Below are 17,373 nucleotides of genomic sequence, written 5' to 3'. Positions count from 1 at the left end.
GCAACATTTCAATTGGTCTTCATTATTTATTTTTTATTGTTTATAAATTATTTGCCTTCTTCTCCTGACTCTTTCTAGCTTTCAAAAAGGGGGTCACTGACCCCATCTAAAAACAAATGCTCCAACGCTACAAATTTATTGTTATTGACACTTTTTATTACTCATGTTTCTGTTCCGACCCTCCCCTATTAATATTTCATATTCTCATTCAAATCAATGCATGATTGCTAAGGTAATTTGGACCCTAGCAACCAGATTGCCGACACTGCAAACTGGAGAGCTGCTGAATAAAAAAACTAAATAACTAAATAAACCACAAATAATAAAAAATAAAAAACAATTGCAAATTGTCTTAGAATATCGCTCCCTACATCATACTAAAAAAATTTACTCAAAAAGGTGAACAAACCCTTTAAGTGCAGTTAGAATAATGAAAATAAAGCTAAATCTGATTGGCTGTTGCTAGTTTACTGGACCAGAATAAGCTATGTCCATGTGACTATATAAACTCTTATGACTTTAATTTAAAATTCAGAATGTAATACATACCTTGTAGAAAGAGCACAGAGGGATCCAACAGCAACTGCGTACCTTGCACCATTCCATCCAACATAATTAAATGCCACAGGTAAGGGGCTATCTTTATTTAATAAATAATATGGCATCATAAGTGTCAACGCAGCAGACACCCCAAAGTATGCCACAAAACAAATCAGGAGAGAAGCAACTATTCCTATTGGAATGGCTTTCTGTGGGTTTTTAACTTCTTCCCCTAAAAAGACAAGAAGCAAAGAGACTGGTGTCAAAAAACTGTACAAAGCCTTACGCTTTAAATTTCAAGATCAACCATTCCATTGAAGGCCTCCGAGCCAAAACGGCTCATTGACTGTACACTGTGTTCAAGGATGACGGTTACTGCCCAGCATGTATTTATATTTTAAAAGCCATACTTGTGTACAGTAGAGTAAAATATAAATTACAAAACAAATAGCAGCGGTTTCAAGAGTGGAGAGTTAAAGAAACAGTAACCTTCAAAAAATTAAAGTGTTTTAAAATAACAGTTCAGTGTAAAAATAAAAAATGGGTAAATAGACAGGCTGTGCAAAATAAAAAAATGTTTCTTATATAGTTACTTAACCAAAAATGTTATGTATAATGGCTGGATGTCAAACATAATAGCCAGAACACTACTTTTCACTGCTTTTCAGCTCTCCGAGTTAGTCAGTGACTTTAAGGGTGGCCACATGGGACATAACTGTTCAGTGAGTTTGCAATTTATCCTCAGCATTCACCACAGATTCAAAAGCAACAGTTATGGCCAATGTGCCCCCCTCAAGTCTCTGATTGGTTACTGCCTGGTAACCAATCAGTGGAAACCAAGAGAGCTACAAATCAGGTAGTAGTGTACTGGTTATTTTAGACGTCCAGTCTATAGATTTCATTTTTGGTTTACTAACTATTGAATTTTTTTTTTATTTTGCACAGATCTATTTAGCCAGTTTTTATTTTTATACTGAACAATTCATTGAAAGGAATAAAAATATAATTCAGTGTTGCACTGGTAAAACTGCTCTGTTTGCTTCAGAAACACTACTATAGTTTATATAAATAAGCTGCTGTGTAGCAATGGGGGCAGCCATTCAAAGGAGAAAAGTCTCAGGTTACACAGCAGACAAGCTCTGTAGAACATAATGGTGTTATCTGTTATCCACTATTTAACCTGTGCCATATAGACTTTTTTTCAATTTCCACCATTGCTACACAGCAGCTTGTTTATATGAACTATAGTAGTGTTTCTGAAGCAAACACATCCATTTTACTAGTGCAGGGCATGTAGAGGATATTTTTATTACTTTAGAACGCTTTTATTTTTTGGTGTAACTGTTGCTTTAAAGAGAAAAGAGGAAGGCTGTCCTCATGAAGCAGATACAACAAAAGCTAAAGAATGAATTATTCCTACCTGTAGTTGCAATACAGTCAAATCCAACAAAGGCATAGAAACACGTTGCTGCCCCTGAGAGAACCCCAGCAAATCCAAATGGCATAAATCCACCGGCACCGTAGTTGAAATTCTGCTCCTTTGTTACACTGAAAAGGATAAAAAAGCCTATAATAAAATAAACCTTTAGATTTAAAAAAATATTGCTCGCTGGAAGGATGTGTGACAGAATTAGGATGCAGAGAGCTAAGGAGTATGTGCAGGGCAAAGAAAGCAAAAGCAATTTCCATTAGACACTATTATACAAACAAACACACACATATACGAACATATAATACTATAGCATTAAGTAAATAATCGCAACAAACTAGCGACATACTTGGTAACGTCGGTCACATTCGTAGTATTGAAGTCACTTTCTGATAGTTGCCAGTTTTTAAGGGACCCTTTCACAAAGCCAGAGACGATGACGAATCCCAAAACAAGGACATTGACACATGTAAAAACCTTGTTCACAAGAGCAGATTCTTTCACACCAAAAGATAAAAGGCCTGTGAAAAATGGAAGCAAAGAAACAAATGAGATGTCACTAAGGCTGGTTTATATAGACTGCAACTGAATGAGCAACAAGATGAATGCTTCTTGCCCCAAAATGGTTTCCACTCCCCCCCCCCACTACATTAAATATGAGGCCTGTCATTCCTTTCAAGACATAGTGCAGACAAATTATATTGACTAATAGGCATATGCAATATTTACTGCATTCTAACTTTTAGGTAGGGCTAAACTAAACATGTAAGCAATCTCAAGGTTAATTCTCAGTGCAGTCTTCCTGGGAAATAGGTCTAGATGGCCATACAACACCTGAACTACCAGGTATCTGAGTTATTAACCATTTGGCCATAGAGCTGGATATTGTGCAATTTGGGCATCCATTGCGTTGGGATGGATTATTATTCAGTGATAAAATCAGTTAGCTTCAGGCTCTGACTCGAAGGGTCCTTTTCCCTATTCCCCTTTTTTGTGCGGATGCACCAAACCCTGCTTTTCAGGGTTCCGTTGAAACCAAGTGTACGAATTTGGCTAAATACCGAACCAAATCTGAACTCTTCTTCAGCGCTTTAAAGGTTGGTGCACTGCCGGAAATACCCGATGCATGTTCACTGATTTTTTTTTTAAAGTTTTATAGGGTTTGTATATAATTCATCCAGGCTCTTTAAATGGGCCGAATCAGAGTTCTGATAAAAAAAAAAAAAAATAGCTTGGATTCAGCAGAATACCATAATTAATCCGGGATTCAGTGCTTCCCTACTATTTTGCCAGTTTAGTGCTTATGCATCTTTTTCATAGGCCTAACTGAACAAGCTTATTTTATTTTTAAATAGTACATAAAACAGGTCAAGTCAAAGCAAAAAGACTGAATAGATATCTTTGTGCCTATGAATGGTGGCTCAGTGGGTAGCACGTTTGCCATTGTTTTTTCAATTCCATCTTGGGCATTATCTGCAAGGAGTTTGTATGTTCTCCCTGTGTCTGCATGAGTTTCCTAAGTTTGTGCTCACGTTCCATGAACACACAAAATGGTCAACTGGCTCCTAATAAAATTGACCCTACTGCGTGTAAATGTGATAGGGACCTATGACTGTAAACTTCACTGAGCAGGGACTGACACAAATGATGCATAATCTCTGTGAAAGTGCTGTGTAATTTGTCGGCACTATATAAATACCAGGAAATAAATAATACCGCGAGGATATACTAATTAGAACTCTGGCACCATTAAAAAGAGGCCAAACATATACATTACCTGTTAATACCAGGATTATGAGAACAGAAAATATGTCTGGGTACTTGGCCAGCACCCCTGGAAAATTCATTGACATATGCTTTAAACAGTAGCTTTCAATCTGTTTGCCAATAAGATCATCAAATGTTGCACTCCAGGCACGAGCCACACTGGATGTACCTATGGAAATAAAGTCAAGTGCAACAATTAGAAAAAGTGCTTAGTGCTTCATATACCGTTTAATTCATTCTATGCCTACACACCAATTAATTTTACCAAAATTAGTTCATGAATTCATTCAGAACATCAATTATAGTTCATTCAAAAAGTGCAAGTGCTTATATAAAACTTCAATGGATTAAGAATTCATTAGTTATCCACTAATTGGTTAAAGTGCTGGTGCTAATAAATATCAAAAATTAATTGAAGATGTGATGTGACGTTTATAAAAAGAGAGAAAATTTCCTATACATCTCAGCAATTCATGAATACAAAGTATGGAAAAGGAAAATAGATTAGAGGTGGAGTTGTCCCAAGATCTCCTAAATAAGGCTTTTTTTCTGTCTAATGCCCTGGGACACCACACGGAGAGAAAGGCAGGACTCGAAGGACTGCGGTCTCGGTAATTTAACTAATCTGTGAAAGAGCTATCTAAAAAAAACGCAAATCCCTAGAGCCGTGGAGTAAAAGAGGTTTGGAGAATGATTGCGGCTAAAAAATTAATTCAAACCCTTGTGTGGCTGGAGGTTGCCGCAAAAGTACTGAAGCTTGTAAAATTAGGCTTTTAAAAAATAATAAGAGCGGAGGATTGCCGACGCACGTTTGGCGTATGCTTTCTCAAGGGAAAATTGGCAACCTATAATTGCACCAACCTAGTTCACTTCTAGCGAGTGAAGTATAAGGTTAACTTCAGGCAGAGAACATAGTTCACCTCTCACTGTACACAAAGTGAAGATAAAAATTCAAAATTTGTCGATGTCCATAGGTATTAGCAGGTATCCCTCTTATTTGGGAGGGAGTTCGAAAACTTTACATTATCTACCATGCCATCCAAAATGGGGAAAAAACTGCTTTCAGCCTTGTGCTTTAATATGGTCATGGAACTCCTCGGCAACTTATAATATGCTTGTATTTTACAATAGGGGGTATTTTATTCTCTATATATTTTACATTTTGATGTTGTAGGCATTTCCTAGAACACAGATGGGTTGGGGCAATATACATGTCTCTGTAGCAGCCTTTGGCTTTTTTCTCCAGGGTCATTTGATATACAGGTCTAATGTTAAGGCAGCTGTATGGGGAAAAGCCCATTGCAGCATAAAGCCATCTTCCTCCCAGAATACAAGGAAAATGTGCTTTATCACACAGTGCATTACATAATTAAATAACTTACCAATTACATAAGAAAGGATTAAATTCCATCCTGTAACAAAGGCCAAGAACTCCCCGACTGTAACATAACTGTAGAGGTAGGCAGAGCCGGTCTTTGGAACTCTTGCCCCAAACTCTCCGTAACAAAGTCCAGCAAGAACCGAAGCTGATGCAGCGATGAGGAAACAGAGAACGATAGCAGGCCCGGCATTCTCTCTTGCCACCGCTCCAGCCAGTATATAAACTCCGGCTCCAAGTGTGCTCCCTACACCTAAAGCAACCAAGTCAAATGTGTTGAGGCATCGGGATAACCTGCTCTCCTTGCTGTCAGATCCCACAACTTTGCGACGGAACAGCTGCTGGCCAAAGGCTAGAATGCTGAAGGAACTCATCTTTTGTTTTATCCTGAAAAATAAAGAAGTGAAATGAGGACGGGTTTGAGAAAATTCACAGAGAAGCCTTCAACAAAGTCCTTTCTAAATAAATTGCTGAGGTTTGTTTAATGCTCTGGACACTTCTATTGTTCTTGGGAGGACACGATTCCTCTGGCAGTCATACAACATATTCAGATTTCAGGTCAAATTGGGAAAGATAAATAATTCTGTACAGCAAGTGTCCTTTGTTAAAGTATATCAACATTGCTGGCACTCGTTCTCCTTCAAAATGTACAGCAGTTCACGGAAAAGACATTTGGGTTGGCTCTAAGGTTTTACACCTATGGAAATCCAGATAGGAATCAAGAGACTTATAAGCAAATAAATATTGTATATTTTATACAATGAATAGGTTCTGATAATAAATAAAAATATTACAGTATGGAAGTTTTAGGTAAAAATAATACCATTATAACCTTATAATACAGAGCAGAATTATGCTTAGTACAGGGAAATAGCTATGCTAGCTTTTGTTTATTATACCTCTTTATAAAAGTTATAAGAAAGCCAAGTCGCCTTATATCACACCCGTTGACCACCAGATAATGACCTCTACCTCACTACTATAATGGAATCAAAACAGATGCTCTGTGAGAGGCAATATAGAACTCAGGCTTGAATGACAGGAGACAATGGCTGCTTAGGCAAGACAAACTGCAAGCTGAGCCTGTATCACTTTCATAGAATTTTTAATTTATACGTATCATGTACCTACAAGGTTGGTCCATGGCTACCAGTAGCAATGTGATGAAATGTCAAGAGACAAAGAAAATAAATTAAAGTGAACCCATACAGCACTCTGGCTAAAGTCCAAACGTAAAGGAACAGTAACATCAAACAATGAAAGTGTTTTAAAGTAATAAAAATATAATTCAGTGTTGTCCTGGACTGGTAAAACTGGTGTGTTTGCTTCAGAAACACTACTATTGTTTACATAAATAAGCTGCTGTGTAGCCATAGGGGCAGCCATTCAAAAGAGAAAAGGCTCAGGTTACACAGCAGATAAGCTCTGTAGAACATAATGGTGTTATCTGTTATCCACTATTTAACCTGTGCCATATAGACTTTTTTCAATTTCCGCCATTGCTACACAGCAGCTTGTTTATATGAACTAAAGTATTGTTTCTGAATCAAACAGATCAGTTTTACCAGTGCAGGGCAACACTACATGAAATTTTCATTACTTTAAAACACTTTAATTTTTTTGGTGTTACTGTTCCTTTAAGCTTCAGTCCCTCCTTGGGTCATCTATTCCTTCGACTCCTAGTGGAGTATAGGGCATCCGTGAAGACTATCCATTCAGTTCTATTTGTTGGTATTCTCTTGATCTCATTCCATGTTTTCCCCCATTTTTATAATTTCTTCTTCCACGTATCTTCTCCATGTATTTTGAGGCCGTCCCCTTCTTCTTGATCCCTGTGGATTCCATTCTGGGGCTCTTCTTTCTATAGATTTCTCTCCCTTCCCGAGTGTGTGGCCTAAAGGTATTCCTTTGAATACCCACCTTGGTTATTCAAAGGAAATAGGAGAAACAGCATTCCATAGACCACTAGTGTTCAGCTAATCTCTAAGGCTAAACCCCAAATGAACACAGTATATAAACCCTGAGTAATACAAAAAGAAAAGGGTTAAAGCAATACGATCAAAAAGATCTCCCTTATACTGAGGCCCAGCTGCAATTCTACATATATACTCAGCATAGTTAGAGGAAAAACAAACATGCTAACCTATAGCTCCCAAAATGCTCTCCTACATGGAGGGACAGATAATTGAGTACCCATAACAAATGGAGGCTTCCTAATATAAAGCAGCATGCATGATAGAAAGGCAATCAACACAACCAGATGACCCACTGACTACAAAGGCAGCCATACGCCTCTATAAGCAGCAAACAATGCTGATATCACTATTAAAGAGGTGGTTCCCCTTTAAGTTAACTTTTAGCATGTATTAGAATGGGTAAAGCTGGCCATAGATGTTGATTTTTAAAAGATCAGATCCTGATTGAGAGACCACGATCTTCTCAGAACGATCGTACGAATTGACCATCAACTAAAAAGACCAATTTACCAGGAAAACAAAGGGGAGCTGGCTGCTTGCCCTGCAAACATAGATAGATTGCACTGGGACCGACAAAGATTTTTTTGACCTGGCCGATCAATTTCCCGACAGATGTCAGCCGAAAAATTGTAAGATGTAAGATTGTTCGAATACCACTAACCGCACGATAATTTCGAAGGATTGGTCGGGCTTCCCTAAAATCGGTCGTTCGGCAAGAAGAATCGTCGCGTCTATGGGGAGCTTAATTCAGGGAAACTTTCCAATTGGCCTTCATTTTTTTTGTCTTTTATAGTTTTTAAATGATTGACCCCATTTGGAAAGAGTCCGAAGAAGGCAACTGACCCCATCTAAAAAACAAAAGCTTTTATAAGGCAACACATTTGTTATTTCTACTTTTTTATTACTCATCTTTCTATTCAGGCCTCTCCTATTCATATTCCAGTCTCTTATTCAAATCAATGCATGGTTGCTAGAGCAATACAGACCCTAGCAAACAGATTGCTGAAATTGCAAACTGGAGACTTGCTGAATAAAAAAGCGAAATAACAAAAAACACAAATAATAAAAAATTAAAACATACTACAAATTGTCTCAGAATATCAATCTCTACATCCTACTAAAATTTAATTCAAAGACAAACAACTTTTAATAGCAGTTCTCATTTAAACTGGAGCAAGCTGCATCAGAGACATAAGGAGATTTAGGGACCGTGAGTGTGGCCCTAGCCATACACTTAAGCACACAGGAATTCTCAGCTTTAAAACAGAAACAGCTGTTAACTATAAATGTAACAAAACCGTCACAGTTCAAAAAGTTGACACAACAACCTCAATTTGTTTGAAGCGGCACAAGAAATTATCTGCAAGGCCTTGAAGCTACTGCGGAGAATTATTTTCCTAGAAATGTGATAAAGATGAAGCTGCAGCCCTAGAACATAGGCAGCCGTACAGAGTGCCATCAGACTGGACTCGTTCATAGAAAACGTTAATCGAGAGACCTTCATAAAAATCTAATCTGTAGATAAAGGGAAAGTGAAATGCCAAGTAGAAGTTCCAGGCCTGGCAGAGAAATCACAATATGCCCTACATGTTCCTTCACCATCTGGTCTCCTCCGAGTTGGTATCTGTAGAGAAATATAACCTGGCCTCTGCAGAGTAAAGCCAGTCCCTGAAAGTAAATATGTAATATGGCTAATCATTCAAACATTTCTTGTATATAGCATGTACAATCTTCTGTGTGTACAAAGTTTAAACTACAGTTTAGCCTACATCAATCACCCCACAGCAACATTAAGGGATACATTAAAGCCAGAAAAATATTAATGATGGATATATAAAATGTAAACAAAAGTACAGCTTTCAATATAAAGTAATCGATGGCCAGGCCCAGACTGGCAAATTTGTTGATTCTGGCAAATGCCATTGATAATCACTATTTATTGGGCTTGTGGGGGGCTGTTTGGGCCCTCTGCGTACATGTATAGGAACGGTTATCCAGAATGCTTGGGATATGGGATATTTCCGATATTATCCTTCCAATAAGGATAATAATATCTAAAGGTGGCCATACACTGAGAGATCTGCTAGTTTGTCGATGTCGCCAAACGAGCAGATGTCTCCCTGATATGTCCACCTTGAGGTGGGCAATATCGGGCTGATCCGATCGTGGGCCCTAGGGCCCAACGATCGGATCCCAACGAATAGTAATGGGCGGTCAGACCGCATCAACGAATAGATGCGGCCGCGATCCGACTGGATTTTTTCGTCCCATCCGATCGAGATCTGCCCCGACTTTTTGGCCAGATCTCGATCGGGGAAGCCCGTCGGGGGGCCCCATACACGAGCCAATAAGCTGCCGACACGGTCTGTCGGCAGCTTATATCAGCCCGTGTATGGCCACCTTTAGTTGGGATCAAGTACAATGTACAGGTATGGGACTTTTTATCCAGAATGCTCGGGGGACCTGGTGTTTTCCGGATAACTTTTTTTTAAGGTAATCTGGATCTTCATACTGTAAGTCTACTAGAAAATCATTTAAACATTAAATACGCTCAATAGGCTGGTTTTGCTTCCAATAGGGATTAATTATATCTCAGTTGGGATCAAATACAAGCTACTGTTTTATTATTACAGAGAAAAAGAAATAATTTTTAAAAATTTGGATTAAGTTAGTACAATGGAGCCTATGGGAGATGGCCTTTCTGTAATTCGGCACTTTCTGGATAACGGGTGTCTGAATAACTGGTCCCATAACTGTACTGTGTTATTACTACAGAGAAAAAGGAAATAATTTTAAAAAATGATTTTAAAACTAAACTGATTAGACGATTGAAGACTTATATTATGGTAGACTGTCAAGGTTGGGGTTGTTTTCTCTGGAAAAAAGGCGCTTGCGAGGGGACATGATTACACTTTACAAGTACATTAGAGGACAGTATAGACAAATAACAGGGGACCTTTTTACCCATAAAGTGGATCACCGTACCAGAGGCCTCCCCTTTAGACTAGAAGAAAAGAACTTTCATTTGAAGCAACGTAGGAGGTTCTTCACAGTCAGGACAGTGAGGTTGTGGAATGCACTGCCGGGTGATGTTGTGATGCTGATTCAGTTAATGCCTTTAAGAATGGCTTGGATGATTTTTTGGACAGACATAATATCAAAGGGTATTGTGATACTAAACTCTATAGTTAGTATAGGTATGGGTATATAGAATTTATGTGAAAGTAGGGAGGGGTGTGTGTATGGATGCTGGGTTTTCATTTGGAGGGGTTGAACTTGATGGACTTTGTCTTTTTTCAACCTGATTTTAACTATGTGACTATTTTAACTAACTATGTAACATTTTTAAAAATGTGATTTTTTTTTTATTAAAATGGGAAGTCTCCAAGACGGCCTTCTCTGGATAACAGATCTCATACCTGTACTTGAATCGCAATAACCAATGGAATGAATATGACTAATTACAAAGTAAAAGTGAAGCAAATAAAGCCCCGTAATTATTAGGTGTTACCATGTGCATAGCTTGACCAGGGCGTAACTGGTGCTTGGTCAGGATGGAACAGGGGCATGGTCTAATTTGTCCCTTGTTTAATAATTCAATTGTATAATGCTGTGTGCCCCCCTTACTCTCTCTGTTTAGTCTCTGTGCCAAATGATCAGTGAATGTACCCAATAGGCCCTTGTATAGGGGTACCTTAAAGGGGTTATTCACCTGAGATACCTTTCAGTATGATGTAGAGAGTGATATTCTGAGACAATTTGTAATTTGTTTTCATATTATGGAAGGTTTGAGTTATTTAGCTTTTTATTTAGCAGCTGTTCAATTTGCATTTTAAACAGTCTGGTAACTAGGGCCCAAATTACCCTAGCAACCATGCACTGATTTGAATAAGAGACTGAAATATAAATAGGAGAGGGTCTGAATAGAAGGATCAGAAATAAAAAGTAGCAATAACAATACATTTGTAGCCTTACAGAGCATTTGTTTTCTTTAGAAAAGGGACAGTGACACCCATTTGAAAGCTGCAAAGAATCAGTAGAAAAAGACAACTATAAAAAATAAATATTGAAAAACAATTGAAAAGTTGCTTACAATTAGTCGCTCTAACATACTAGGGGGCACATTTACTATGGGTCGAATATCGTGGGTTAATTAACCCTCGATATTTGACCATCGAAGTTAAATCCTTCGACTTCAAATAGCGAAGTCTAAGGATTTACTGCATTTCATTAGATTCAAAGGATTTTAATCCATCGATCGAACGATTTTCCTTTGATCAGAAATTACTTAGAAAGCCTATGAAGAAGGTCCCCATAGGCTAACATTGGTGCTCGGTAGGTTTTAGGTGACAAAGTAGGTGGTCGAAGTTTTTTTAAAGAGAGAGTACTTCGACTATCAAATGGTCAAATAGTCTAATGATTTTTAGTTCGAATCGGTCGATTGGAAGTCGTAGTCGAAGGTTGAAGTAGCCAATTCGATGGTCGAAGTAGCCAAAAAAATACTTCAAAATTCAAAGTATTTTTCATTCTAATCCTTCACTCGAGCTAAATAAATGTGCCCCTAAAAGTTACTTTAAAGGTGAACCACCCCTTTAACTAGTGAGTAAACCGTTTCATGTGAAGTAGCTGTACACTGCACCGGACATAATGGTCAAGCAAAGAGAGGGGTAAGATATTGGGCAGTAAGTTTAGAGTCAATATGCTGCTGACTTGGGAGCTGATCCAACCTTAACTGACAACCTTAGCCAATAGTAGATCCAAAAAAAGGCTCTACCAAATAGCTTCCCATCATTTGGATCCAGGAAAATTCCTTCCTGACTCCAAGATGGAAATCAGACCAATCCCTGCATCAACCAATGTACTATAATGTAACTGTAGTAATGGAAGCACTGCATATATGTTACACAAAATCATCAATAATTTTTTTGGTGTTACTAGCCCTTTAAATGGAAAGGCTTCTCTTTCTTCTATACTTCTCTCTCTTTCACAAACACAATAAATACAAGCGCTGTTCTCGGAATTCCTACTCTGCAGGATAAGTGACCTTTCATTACAAGAACTGCTTATTCCTACTGGATGATGCCCAGGAACAATGGTCTCCTGGAGAGTAAGAGAAGTCCAATACACTGTGTTTTTGTACTCGCCTTTCCAACTAGAGTGGCATCCAGAAAACCTTGAGATGTCCTAGCTGAGGTGAAATGTATATGCCAAGTACTATATTTTGGTTTTACTCAGACATTTTGTCCATAACAGAACCAGTGTTTCACACACAACAAACGTGAATCATGGAGCTTGTATTTGGCTACACACAATTCAGCGGAAAATTCCTGTTTCTTTCAAAATATTACTAATTTGCATGCAACAAAAAGCATCACTTTGAACGCAAATATCATTTATTCGTTACTGAAGGCCTGAAAAGGTGTCTGTTGCCAAGGGACCAAACTGGGCACAACCACACACAGAGGTGGCCCGGAACATTTAGCCTATAAACCGCGGTTCTGAGGGAAAACATACACCCAACACTATGCAGTGGAAAGAACCCAAAGGCAAATTTTGGTTTAGAGCTTTAACCCAGGAAAACAGAACTGAACCACAGTATTTAAAGGACAACTAAAGCTCAGCAAACAATTAGTCTAGACATTCTACATGTTCTGTTATGGGTTCTCTATTAGTTTGAGATCTGTGCTCCAAAATGCACCCCTTCTTTTCTGCAGATTCACTGCACATGCTCTAGGCTGCCGACAGTTACCTGAGCTTAGGGACCCACTCAAAATATATTGTACAGAATACTTATAGGGATACTGTTATGGGGGGGAAAATATTTTTTTTCAAAACACATCAGTTAATAGTGCTGCTCCAGCTGAATTCTGCACTGAAATCCGTTTCTCAAAAGAGCAAACAGATTTTTTTATATTTAATTTTGAAATCGGACATGGGGCTAGAAATATTGTCAGTTCCCAGCTGCCCCTGACCATGTGACTTATGCTCTGATAAACTTCAGTCACTCTTTACTGCAAGTTGGAGTGATATCCCCCTCCACTTTCCCCCAGCAGCTCATCAGCAAAACAATGGGAAGGTAACCAGATAGCAGCTCCCTAACACAAGATAACAGCTGCCTGGTACATATAAGAACAACACTCAATAGTAAAATCCAGATCCCACTGCGACACATTCAGTTACATTGGGTAGGAGAACAGCAGCCTGTCAGAAAGCAGTTCCATCCTAAAGTGCTGGCTCTGAAAGCACATGATCAGGCAAAATGACCTAAGATGGCTGCCTGCACATCAATATTATAAATTAAAATAAAATACACTTGCTGATTCAGGAATTACATTTTAAATTGTAGCGTGAATTACTTGCAGTGTAAACGGTGTAATTTAGAAATAAAAACGACGCCATAAAAATCATGACAGAATCCCTTTAAGTTTAGAGAATATAAACATTGCAATTGCAAGTCTAATTATAACTATTATAAGTATAAGCTTCTATGACAAACATAACCTTGCTTTCTGCCAATGTCTGCATAATTTCCAAGGACCCCTAAGCTTAGTTACTCAACAGCAGCCCAGTACACACTGAGCATGTGCAGTGTCAATGGCATAATAACAAAGCCTCACAGGATAAAAAATGGGAATCTTTTGTGAATAAACTGGAAGGCCTAGATTATTAATGTTATAGGGCTGCTGAACCTCTGGGCTGGTACAGTAAGTTCAGTATTCTCCTTTAAGGGAAGGGTCACGTGGGGATATACAAACTATGTATACAGGTATGGGATCAGTTATACATAAACCGGTTATTCAAAGAGCTCCGAATTACAGAAAGTCCTCCCGTAGACTTCATTTTATCCAGATTTTTAGAAATGGATTCCCTTTTTCTCTAACAATAAAACAATAACTTGTACTTGATCCAAACTAAAATATAATTAATCCTTATTGGGTTTATTTAATGTTTACATGATTTTCTAGTAGACTTAAGGTAAGATCTAAATTACAGAAAGATCAATTTTCCGTAAAACTCCAGGTACAGAGAATTCTGGATAACAGGTCCCATACCTGTACTATTAAAGGGGTTGTTTACCTTTGAGTTAACTTTAAGTATGATGTAGAGAGTTATATTCTATGATAATTTGCAATTGGTTTTAATTTTTATCATTTGTGATAAAAAATACTATAAAAAATAAATAATGAAGACCAAATGAAAAGTTGCTTAGAACTGGCCATTCTAGAACACACCAAAACTTAAAGGTGAATCACCCCTTTAAGCCTTTTACAAAGTGCCAAAAATGCTAGGCATGCACTGAATCCAGGATTAATTTCGGGAATCGTCCAGGATTCGGCCTTTTTCAGCAGGATTCAGATTCAGCCGAATCCTTCTGCCCGGCCGAACCGAATCCAAACTTGCATATGCAAATTAGTGGCGAGGAGGGAAATTGTGTAACTTTTTGTCCTTAAAACAAGGAAGTAAAAAATGTTTTGCAAATTCTAGATGGGTACAAGGAGCAGCTATATTATTACAACTCCGATTTAACAGATCACTGCTTTGAGTTCTAAGTTTCTGGCCCCCATCAAAAGTCATTACGTATCAGGAAAGCCTTATAAATGACTGCACAGTTTGTGCTTCACTAAACAAGAAGTTACTTACAATTTATTTCCACAATAAAATCAAACAGTTTCAGAGTTTCAGCAATACACATGCTGCTCAATAGCCCTTTATCTTCCTATTTGCATGAAATGACACAACTCCCAATATCTGTGTTGAAATCTTCTGTGGTTTCCAGTTCCCCACGGGGATGCGGCAGAACAGACCTGCATGTTATCTGTCCTCACACATGGGCAAATAAACATGACTTTGCCACCCCGTGCCTCATGCAGGATCTCTCAAATCCCTGGACTGGAACTTGGAAACACAAAGACTGACTCCAATGAGATTTTGCACTATAACTTTTAGATGATTTTATAAATCACACATTGGAGTGGAACAAATAAATCCATTTGATAAGCACTGCGCTAAAAACTTTCCCCAAAATACACTGAGCGGGGCAGTCACACTATATATATATATATATATATTTATTTTCATAGGCACAAAGAGGATTTCACCGTGTTTACACAGTGCAGACTCAGTGGCATAATTGTGTCACTCTGCATCAGACACAAAACTAAGACTAATCACAGATTAACCTGCTCTGACTTCTCTATATTTAGTCTCCAAACAACGCAAGTCTATGTCATTTCATTTTCATACATGGAACACATAACTCTGGGTTTATTCATTTCAGGAATGCAAATGATACTAGTAATATTTATAAGCATGCTCCCTACACAAAATGAGCCATACCACAAACCACAAACTCTTCAGAGGCTGTAAAGCATTATTGATTTTCACTGCTTTAAAGGGGTTGTTCACCTTCAAACAACTAGTTGTGTTCAGATAGATCACCAGAAAGAACGACTTTTTCCAACTACTTTCTACAGTTTCCGAATATTTTTCCCCTTCTAAAGCAGCTCTGGGAGGGGGGGGGGGTCACCGACCCTGTAAACTGTTCTTAATGGACACATTTAGTTGATACATTTCTTATCTTTGTCCCTGCTGAGCAGAATCTCTGGGTTTCATTACAGGCAGCTGTTTATACAATAGTTGCTAATAGTCCAGAGATGCTGCTGAGAAATGTATCAACTAAATGTTGCAAAATTGTAAAATTTTCTGCACCTGAATTACTGAGCTGCCAGACTCAAACACTAATGACAGGTACATTCAATTTTAAACTTAGATTTTGGGGGGGGAAAAGTAAAATAAAGTAATTTAAAAAAAAAAGTCTTTATTTCTGGGGAACAATCTGAAAACTATTGAACGGAAAAAAAAAAAAAAAAAAAGTGTTTGCAAGGTGAACAACCCCTTTATAATGTCCTACCTACAGACTTCTACACTACAACTGTATGAATATGTAACAATGTATTCAACAATGTATTCCAGTTGCTCAACTTTTTTTTCATGAGGCAAGAGGAACATGCTGCAAGTCACCTGCTCCGCAACAGCAATGTTTAGAAAAGGTATATTTTTGTTTGTTTGTTTGTTTTTGTTTTTATTCCTGTACTGACACAGACTCCTAATAACTGTAAGGGGCAGATTTATTAAGGTTCAAATTGTAAATCTGAATTCAAATTTTCGATTTTTTTGAGATTTATCATAACTTGACCCTGGGAACAACTCAAATTCAATAGTACGTCACCTAAAACCTGCTGAATTCATGTAGAAATCAATGGCAGAGATCCAGTGATCCAATTGAAGATGTCAATAAGCCTTCCTGAAATCTGAGGTTTTTTCGGAGATTGAGAGTTTATTCGAATTTGATTTTACAAAAATCCAGTTTCTGTGTGGTGACTTAGGTGGTGCGCTATCTGGGAACTCTGTTGCTTAGGGGTTCCAATTACAGCTACGGATGCACCGAATCCAATATTTTGGATTTGGCCGAACTCCTGTATCGAATCCTAATTTGCATATGCAAATTAGGGGTGTGAAGGAAAAACATTTTTTTACTTCCTTGTTTTATGACAAAAAGTCATGCGCTTTCCCTCCCTGCCCGAATTTGCATATGCAAATTAGGATTCGGATTCAGTTCGGCCGGGCAGAAGGATTCGGCCCAAATCCGAATCCTGCTGAAAAAGGCAGAATCCTGAACCGAATCCTGGATTCTGTACATCCCCAATTACAGCCAGAACAAGAAGGGAATCAGCACTCACCCTAGGGCCCAACAATCGGATCATAATGCTGCCAATACAGGCGGTCGGATCACGGGACCGCATACACGCATAAATGCGGCCGTGATCCGCAGGATTTTTTAACCTGTCCGATCAAGATCTCGATCGGGGAAGCCCGCTGGATGGCCCCACGCACCGGCCAATAAGCTGCCGACTCTGTCTGTTGGCAGCTTTTATCACCCCGTGTATGGGGGCCATTGATTCAAATTAGATTCAAGTTTTTGTGTCTGTAATGTACGTTCGAGTTTTAGACGTTAGGAGTTTTTCTTAAGATAATATACTATTTGAGTTGACAGATAGCATTTTGCCCACTGAGAAGCTGTCATGGAAAACACCAGTGATCACAATGCCCCTGCCCACTTACAGCCATTTCTTAATCATCTAAATATAGAATCTTTGATGCCAAAATAAAAGCACCATTGTGTTCCCGTCTTTCTTTGATGTCTGACACTGCATGTTTACTGGCTACACATGGGGTGGCAGAGACACGGCATAGAAATGCTGACTAGTTTTATGGATGGCATC

The 17,373-nt window shown here is 38.4% G+C and overlaps 1 protein-coding gene across 1 annotated transcript in view; it reads right to left on the bottom strand.

The window, feature by feature from the left end:
- The window catches only part of slc7a1.L (solute carrier family 7 (cationic amino acid transporter, y+ system), member 1 L homeolog), a 34,098-nt gene that overhangs the window by 11,269 nt on the left and 5,456 nt on the right, over window positions 1–17,373 (bottom strand). Inside the window, exons 2-6 of the mRNA XM_018247701.2 lie at window positions 5,119–5,501; window positions 3,747–3,905; window positions 2,319–2,490; window positions 1,961–2,088; window positions 550–772 (exon numbers count right to left, since the gene is read on the bottom strand). Of these exons, the coding sequence (XP_018103190.1) occupies window positions 550–772; window positions 1,961–2,088; window positions 2,319–2,490; window positions 3,747–3,905; window positions 5,119–5,488 (1,052 nt within the window). The 5' untranslated portion in view covers window positions 5,489–5,501. The remainder of the gene's footprint in view (window positions 1–549; window positions 773–1,960; window positions 2,089–2,318; window positions 2,491–3,746; window positions 3,906–5,118; window positions 5,502–17,373) is intronic.

This window comes from Xenopus laevis, chromosome 2L, assembly GCF_017654675.1.
Source record: "Xenopus laevis strain J_2021 chromosome 2L, Xenopus_laevis_v10.1, whole genome shotgun sequence".
Classification (NCBI taxonomy): Eukaryota; Metazoa; Chordata; class Amphibia; order Anura; family Pipidae; genus Xenopus; species Xenopus laevis.
Note: the sequence above shows the minus strand (reverse complement) of the source record. Positions and strands in the feature narration are given on the sequence as shown.